The 8,203-nt window shown below is 55.2% G+C and overlaps 1 protein-coding gene across 1 annotated transcript; it reads right to left on the minus strand.

Annotated features, from left to right (window-relative positions):
• Window positions 1-5,185: 5,185 nt before the first annotated feature.
• LOC148161737 (uncharacterized) lies at window positions 5,186-6,739 on the minus strand. Its single transcript, XM_088020601.1, has 2 exons — window positions 5,950-6,739; window positions 5,186-5,883 (listed from the first exon to the last, which is right to left on the minus strand). Exons 1-2 carry the CDS (start codon window positions 6,737-6,739, stop codon window positions 5,186-5,188), a joined length of 1,488 nt encoding a protein of 495 aa, XP_087876727.1.
• Between the last annotated feature and the right edge of the window lie 1,464 nt (window positions 6,740-8,203).

Here is an 8,203-nt window from a genome sequence, read left to right on the forward strand (position 1 = left end):
GATACCCTCCAGTTCCATCCACGTCATTGCAAACGGCAAGATTTCATTCTTTTTGATGGCTGCACAATATTCTATTTTGTGTATAAATATATAAATATATATATGCACACACAGACACACACACACACATATATACACATATACACATATACTGTGTGTGTGTGTATATATATATTTCACATCTTCTTGATCCATTCATCTGTCGATAGGATCCCATGATTCTGCTTCTGAGTTCACACTCCAAGGAAGTGAAAGTCCAGACTCAAACAGAAACCTGCACACCACTGTTCCAGGGGCGTCATTCCCAATAACGGGAAGGGGCAAACAACCAAAATGTCTGTCGATGCACAGGTGGGTGAAAGAAAAGTGGCTCTAGCCCCACACGGAATCTTACTGAGGCTTAAAAAAGAATGATATCCTGACATTCTGACCCCTGCTACGGCGTGGAGGACCCCTCAAGTCATCACGCTCAGCACAACTGGCCAGGCCCAAAGGACGGACCCTGTGTGATCCCACTTAAATGAGGTGTCTGGAGCAGTCAGGCTCTTAGACACAGAAAGGAGGATAGAAGGTGCCAGGGGCGGGGGGCAGCGGGGAGAGGAGAGTGTGTGTTTCCTGGGGGCAGAGGTTCAGTCTGGGAGGACGAAACAGTTCTGGCGGTGGATGGTGGGGGAGGTTGCACAACAACGCGAATGTGCTTCATGCCACTGAATTTTGCACTTAAAAACAGGTAGGGGCGCCTGGCTGGCCCTGTCGGTTAAGCCTCCAACTCTTGGCTTCTGCTCACCTCATGATCTCCGTGTCCTGGGATCCAGCCCGAGCTGGGCTCCATGCTCAGTGGGGAGTCGGCCTCTCTGCTTCTGTCTCCCTCTCCCTCCGCCCCTCCCCTTACTCCCGCTCGCACATGCTCACTCTCTAAAATAAATAAATGAATCCTTAAAAAAAATAGGTAAAATGGTAAATTATATATGTATATTTTATAATAATAAAAAATTTAAGGTATGCCAAGAAGACTCCATAATCAAGATAAATATCTGCATGCAATATTATTTTTAAGAATGAAAATTTATGCAGAAAACCCATGATGAGCACAATGGCAACATTTTACACAAAGAGGACTTGCATTTCTGGTTCTCCCTGCTGTGCCTGGGCTCCACAGCAGTGCGCCTGGCACCAAGGTACCCTCTTGGAGAACAACACTAGTGTGATTTCTCCCTTGGGCGCAAGCCTGCATGGCCAGAATGATTTATTCTGGTTTCACATGCCAGTAAATGAGGCTCCTTGGACGAAAGTCATGTGGCCCCAGTCAATCCTGTGCCTTTGGCCTCTGCGAAGCTGCCTCCTCGTGCACACCGCTCTGGGCTCAGGGTGCGAGGAGCCGCGATCGATCGGACTCCTCCTGAGAAAGAAGCCTGAGTTCAGAGCCCGAGCTGGAGATTTCCATCCTGGCAGTCCTTCTTGGGAATTTTATAAGAACTGGGTGAATGCGTGGCTTCATCTCTTTGTTTGTTTCCATTGTTCTATCCATGATGCGATTCTTCCGGCTCTGTAATCTGGTCTAATAAACCCTAATTAGTAAAGTTTCCCTGACAGTGCTGTACTCCCTGGCTCCCGGGAATCCGAACCGGAGAGGGACCTTGGCACGGGGTCTTTGTCCTCCCGGGAAGGGCCTGGGTCACCAGCTCCCTCTTGCTCAAGGTCAACCCTTTCAGGCTGGGACCGTGTCTGTCGTGTTCTTAGCAGTACCCAAATCGGCCTGGTGCCTGGCACACACAGAAGGCCCTTCATAAATCATTCCCGAGTGAGCAAGTGAGTGAATGAAAAATAAAAGTCTAACCAGCATATCACCCTTTACGAAGTACACACGGTCTTTTTGGCAGCTGTCCCTGAAACTTGTACCTGCGGGAATTGTGAAGGAGAATTTGCTGCGTGAAATGAGAAAGCATATAGATTTTGTGAGGCTTCAAAAACCGTATTAAATATCCGTATTTCTACTCTTCAGTTGAGGTGGACAACAGTAAAATCCATACTCTTTAACCCCGAAAGGGGTGAAAATATACCTTGTTACCAAGTCTTAGAAGCTGTGTTTGCATTTGCTGTGTCCTAAATGCACAGCCCATTGAGTTATCAGAAACCTGCTTAGGGGACAAATGAGGGTGTGTGTGTGTGTGTGTGTGTGTGTCTGTGTGCGTGCATGCGTGTGCGTGTGGTGTGAAGGCGTTGAGGTATCTTCAAGCTGAAGTGTTTTCTTCTTTGCAGAGCTGTTGCTGTGCCTGAGCAAAGTGGTTCCTCCATGGCTGGCCTCCCCGAGAGGCATCTCAAGTCTATGGTTCATTGGGTTCCTCTGAAATGGGCATTGTCCCAGGGACAAGATTGCCCGTGAAGACAGGAGCCCTGGACAGGGTAAGTGGGAACAGTACAGGTGCACAGGGTGTGCATCTCTTCTGCCTCCTGCCCCCACCCTCCCAGCGTTGAGTTTCTGGGCTCCAGAAAGCTAACGGCACAACCTTGCCTTGCTCACCAGACTAGGCTGTTTTGTGCCCTGGGGCTTTTCCTGTGATGGGCCTTTTGCCAGAAATGCCCTTGCCCCCGACTGCCCCCACTCCGATCCCATCATCATGTAAGGATCCTGGCTACTCCCCATCTGTTCCCAGCATAGACGGCACATGGGGGCCGAGCAGGGTCTCAGCTCCCCGACCTGAGGAATCCGAATCTTCTGTGACAAGGTCTTCAAGTGATTCATATGCACTTTCGATCTTTCTCTTTGTCTCTTTTTAAAATTTCTCTTTTGAAATTTGTCCTGGTTCCCACCGGTAGCCACGTTGGCTCCATCAGGTAGGACGTGCGCCCCCTTGGAAATCCTCCCCTGCACTCCAGCCCCTCCCGAAGCTGCCCCCGGGGTCCCTGTTGTGGGAGCAGCTGGGAGGTGAGACCACCTGCTCAGGAGGGCCATCGGGGACGGTGGAAACCTGGCGGGAGCCCAGATGGACAGGCCTGCTCCACGCCGCACTCCTCAGAAAGCGGGCTCCCCACTGCGTGCAGTGGGTCCATGCCTTGCTGAGTCTCCTCAGGGCCCCACGCAGAGATTTTTCTAAGGGATCCTTGAGGACGCCCAGACAACACACAGCGATCTTATAGAAGGTGGGAGTCTTCCTTCCTGCCTCTCCTCTGACCCCCCAACTGCCCAAACACAGCCCCGATCTCTCCTCCCCCTCCATCTCCATGATGACCACCCCAGTGCCAGCCCCCAGTGCTCCGTGCAGACCCTGTAAGCCCCCTCCCAGAATCCAGCCACGTCTCCCCCTCCCCTCGTTCCCTTGTCCCCAAAGCCACGCAGATCTGCGCAGAACACACATCACACCCGTGCCCAGCCACCACCCCTGTCTCCAGGTCTACACCTGCCCCGGTGTCTCTACCCTGCACGAAGGAGAGCTCTGGGCAGGGCCCCTGCTGCCAGCCCCCTTCCCTGTCACCTGTGCCCTGTTTCCCCTGCCCCGGCAGCACAGCCTTGCCTCGGCCTTTATACTCCTGTGCTCCCTGCCTGGAACATTCTGCCCCCCTGCCCTCCCAGCCTACCTCCCGTGACCTTCATCTCAGCCGGTACGACCCTCTGGGTGTGGCCCCTGAACCCGGTAGCAGTCACCCTATTCGAATTCTCCGCAGAGCAGAGTTGCTATTCCTTATCCCCTTGCTCTGGATTCCCTGGCCTTGCCCCTCGCTAGGACGGAAGCCCTGGGGGTCCTCGGGCCTCGCCTCTCACTGCAGGACAGCACCAGAGACATCTTAGGAGCTGCAGAGATTCTCACTACATATGTGGGTGCGAATGCAGGTAGTAACACACACAGGCACACTTTGGGTCAAATAGAGTTGTGTGTGTGGGTCCGTCTCCAAATTCCTTCTGGACCCTTTTCTGCCTGCCCTGTGCCCGAGGCGGACTCTCCTGTCTGCTCTCAGGCCCTCTGGGGGCTGCCCTGCACCAGCAGTCCATGGGGGCCTGGAGGGCAGAGGGGGGCACTTTGCCCCATTCCCGGGACTGCCCCCCACTGGGCTCAGCAGATGCCACCTCCCTGGCCTCCCTGCAGGCCCAGGGGTGGGACCGCCTCCCCCTGTGGATGGAGGTTGGGTGCCCCCTCCTTGGTCCTGCCCTTCTCCCTGCTGCAGCTGGGGACTGTCCCCTGGCCTCCTCCTCCGCCGCACCCCGTGTCGGAGAAGGGCTCCTGCCTGGGATCTTCCCTGGTCCATCGGGACACTCTGCTCTCTGTGCAGAACATCAAGGAGCCTTTCCTCTCTTTACACATTGCACACACACGTTTTTTTCCTTTCAGTAATTTATTTATCTACAAGCAATTAATGAAATTGTCAATTTTAGTTTTACATCTTCAGGTACTCACAAAGCAACTACAATAGTCTAGATTCTGCATCCTGGGGTGTGCGCGTGGGCCCACGCCCGCGTGCATGGGAGTGTACGCTTGTCATCGGGACAAAACTTTGTATTTTGACTGCTTAAAATTCATAAATGTTAAACAATAAATACTATCTTACACAAAACAAAGATTAAGAAAAATCACAGAACAAGGAAGAAACGGTTGCAGATTCTTAAGCTTTCCTATCTATAAATTAAAGATTAAGGTAATCCCATGAATTTAGGACTAAAATAAGAATTAAGGACTAAAATATGAGTTGAAGGCTAAAATTTGAATTTAGGACTAAAATTTGAATTTAGGACTAAAATCTGACTTTAGGACTAAAATATGAGCTAGGACTACAATTTAATTTACGACTACACTAACTATTTTAACAGTTTGAGTGGTATGTACTTTTGTTTAAGTTTTTTTCCCTCTCTCTTTTTAAGGCAATCACATTTTATTCACATAAATACTGAGTCATCTCTGCGGAACTGTAACCCTAGTCCTAGAGCGCGGGAATGGTCTTGTTGAAAGTCTCTATCCATGTCCACGATAGAGGATGTCCTCAGGCCCAGTGGCATTAATATAAATCCGAACACCATACCTAGAGCCTAGAGTTCTAAGGCGTCTGGCGGGAAGCTGTGTAGTCACGACAATGTGAACGAAGCTCTATGTGCACAGTCCGCGATGGGGTCACACGGCTCTCCCGCGGAGAGTCACTGTGGCGTCAGTTCCGAAATAGTAGCCGTTTCACCGGAGAGAGAGCCGTCAGACCTTCTTCACAGGGCTCTGTGCAGATGCTGAGCCGGGCTGTGGCGGCTCAGAGCCCAGCTGCCCTGAGCCCAGTCAGCCCTGCAGGCGACCCCGGGGCCCGGGGCCCTCACGGTGGGCCTTCCCTCCCCACTGGGGGCCCGATGACCCCAGGGACCCCCCGACCCTTCCCGGCCTGCGGGGGCTGTGGGCGGAGCAGCCGGACCCGGAGGGTCCCTCGGGACCGGCCGGCAGCTGGACTCCGCACCGGCTAGCATCCGCCTCAAGCGATCATTCTCTTTCCTTAGCTCCTGGATCTCTCTCTCTCTGGACGCAGCTTCCATCCAGCTTTTTGTGGCTCTGTCCTGATGGAAGAGGACCACCTTGCGATAGTAGGAGGTGGTTCTCTCCAGCTCCTTGCCCAGGTCTTGGGCCATCTTCTTGTAGAGGTTGCGCATCTGGCACGTGAAGTTCATTTCTCTGTACACACCGGCCAGTTTCTTCTCCACTTCCAAGCACTGAGCTTCCGCCTGAAACACTTTTCTGTGAAGTTGCAGGATGGATCGGTCCTGTTCATCCAGGGGGCTCTGAAGTTTCAGCCTCAGCTGCTGAATCTCCCTGTCCAGCTGGGAAGTTTCCTTCTGCAAAGAGGCCTCCTGGGTTTGCAGGCTGTGGATTTGTCGTGTCAGCCGCGCGGTCTCTCGCCTTTCTGCCCGCAGTTGTCTGGCTCTGCCTTGCTGTTCCCCTTCGGGACTCGGAGGGGACCCGGGGCAGCCAGCACCCTCAGGGACGCCCTTCAGATCCACGGGTGCCCGATGGGCGGGCTCATCGCCATTCCCTGCTCCCCTCTTTGGCTGGACTCCCCAGGTCCCGGCACCGGCGTGATCTGCAGGGATGTCAGGCGGGGGGACGGCCTGCCGCCCGCGTCCGGCCCTCCACGGGGACCGGCTGACTTGATCTTTTGGGACCGGCTCCATGTGTGCCTTCGGCGGCTCCAGCCTTTCTTCTCCCTCCTTCTCCTGCTCTTTCTGCCTCCATCTCGAAACTTCTTGGTTGAGCAGTTCTGGTCCTTCTGGAAAAGGAGTGTTTTCACGCCAATCCTTCGTTCTTTTCCTCAGAAGTTGCTCTCCATCCTTCTCTGATGTTCGGAGGATGGGTTTTTCCCCGGTGACCTGGGGAAGATCGAGAGGCTGGCTCTTCGGTGCCTTCTTCAGAAAGTTGACAGTGTCCCAAAGCACCAACCTGCTCAGGTGTGTGCTCATTGCTGACAAGCACAGGGCTTTTCTCGGGGGAGGACTGGCCACCACCCCGGGTGGCCTGAGGGCGGCCTCGGCTTGTGTGGTTGGGCCACTCTCCTCACAGCATGCTCCACACACTTCGTGGCGGGCAGAGCCGCTGTGCCCCAAAGCCTTTGCGCTTCTTCGGGTGAGTCGTCTCTTCACTAGGAAAACCAGCAGCACAGTCCATACCAGCACTGCCCAGAACAACACGGGCCGACTTCCAGAAATCACCAGCAGCGCCCCCCACAGGTGCTCCAACACCAGCTGGCAAAGGGATCCGGGGGCCAACGGGGGGCCCACCATGGCTGCGTCGGGCTCCACAGCTCTGCCTCCGAGGGCCAGTGTCCTGTGGCCACAACTGACCACTCAGAACCCTGTGGAGACTTCCACCTCTGAGGTCAACCGGTGCCCGGCAACCAGGGCAGAGTAGGTGGGCCGGGGGAGGGGAGGCCACCCGGGGGAGGCCAGCCAGGTTCCAGAAAAGAGTTCTCCCTGATTTTGCTGTGAAGTAGAAAGTTGTCTCAATCACACAAGCCCTGGGGGAGGTGGGAAGGGCTGATGCCAGCCCTGAGCTCAGCCACTCTGGGCCCACCTGGCCCTGCAGCACACCTGGGGGGCTTGGCTGGGTCACGTCCGTCTGTGCACAGAAGAGAATCAGGGCACAGTGTTCAGGCCTCCTTCCCGGGCGAGGCCCGTTCTCCTGATCTTAAGTTTCCCTGGGCTGCAAGGACTCTGGTCCTGTCTGCAAAGGTCCCACGTGCTCCCTCCCTTAGGTTCCCTTCCTCCTCTGTATGGTCACTGTGGGCTGGCAGGTCACTTTGGGTCTGAGACCGAGGGTGTCCCCAAAGCTATTACCTAAGAGAGCAGGATTCCAGTGCTAACAACTCAGGAGCAATCAACCGGAACCGGCCGGGTCTGACACCTCCGTGGACTCTGTGGAGCCAGCCTGTCCGTGTTCAATGCACGTGTTCCTGCAACGGGGTGACTCTGGTACAGGCGACCCAGGGACCCGGGCTGTTTCCCTCAAGAGGGCCCTCCATCTACAGCCCGTGCCTTCCAAGGAGGGCCTGGGGGTGGAAATTTCATCAGCAGTGGGGACAGGAGAGAAAATCCAAAGAACACAACCAGCCCCAAATGGGCCACCATTGAAACGAAGGATAAAATTGCCCCCGTGAGCATTTGCCACGGTCGCTGACCAGAGGCTGGTGTGGGGGGCAGAGCGCAAAAGTGCCTCACGGAGGACAGGAGCAATCCATGGATCTGCTGACTGGGGCCCCTTTCCTTCAGGCTGGATAAGATTTTCGGGAGTCTGAGGATGGGGGCGCCAGTCAGGGCCCACTTCCCTCTTCCCTCCTGGCCCTGCAGGGGTGCCCAGGGAAGAGACCGCGGGGCACGGGCAGCCATGTCTGTGCAGCCCCTTCGAGGCTCAGGCCCCCGACGTTCAGAACAGGCGAGGCCTCGGGTCTGGGGTTACAAGGCCCAGGAGGGAGCCTCGCTCAGAAATGCAGAGAGTCACTGCTGGGGCCGCAAAGGCCTGGGTCTTGCCCCGAAGCCTCCTTCTTCCCCAGGGCAAGGGTGGTACCTCTCAGAAGCTGACCCGGGAGGGAGGTGACCCTGCACACACAGGAGCTCGGGAACCCCAAGCCCAGGTTGGGTCAGCGGCCAACGAAGGGCCCTCAACTCATGCCCCCTGCTGTGTCCCCTGGGGAGCTTTGGAAGCAGAGCACAACAATGTCCCCACACCCACCCAGGGAGAGGGCAACTGTC

Source organism: Eumetopias jubatus, unplaced genomic scaffold (assembly GCF_037043125.1).
Source record: "Eumetopias jubatus isolate StellerSeaLion01/CBP00866 unplaced genomic scaffold, mEumJub1_p1.0 scaffold_78, whole genome shotgun sequence".
NCBI lineage: Eukaryota > Metazoa > Chordata > Mammalia > Carnivora > Otariidae > Eumetopias > Eumetopias jubatus.

Excerpts from the sequence above, each read along its gene's own strand:
- LOC148161737 (XM_088020601.1), bottom strand. The coding sequence starts at position 6,739 with ATGGTGGGCCCCCCGTTGGCCCCCGGATCCCTTTGCCAGCTGGTGTTG. Across the intron at positions 5,884-5,949 it reads GGCACCCGTGGATCTGAAGG|CCAGACAACTGCGGGCAGAA; the intron begins GCGTCCCTGAGG and ends AGCAAGGCAGAG.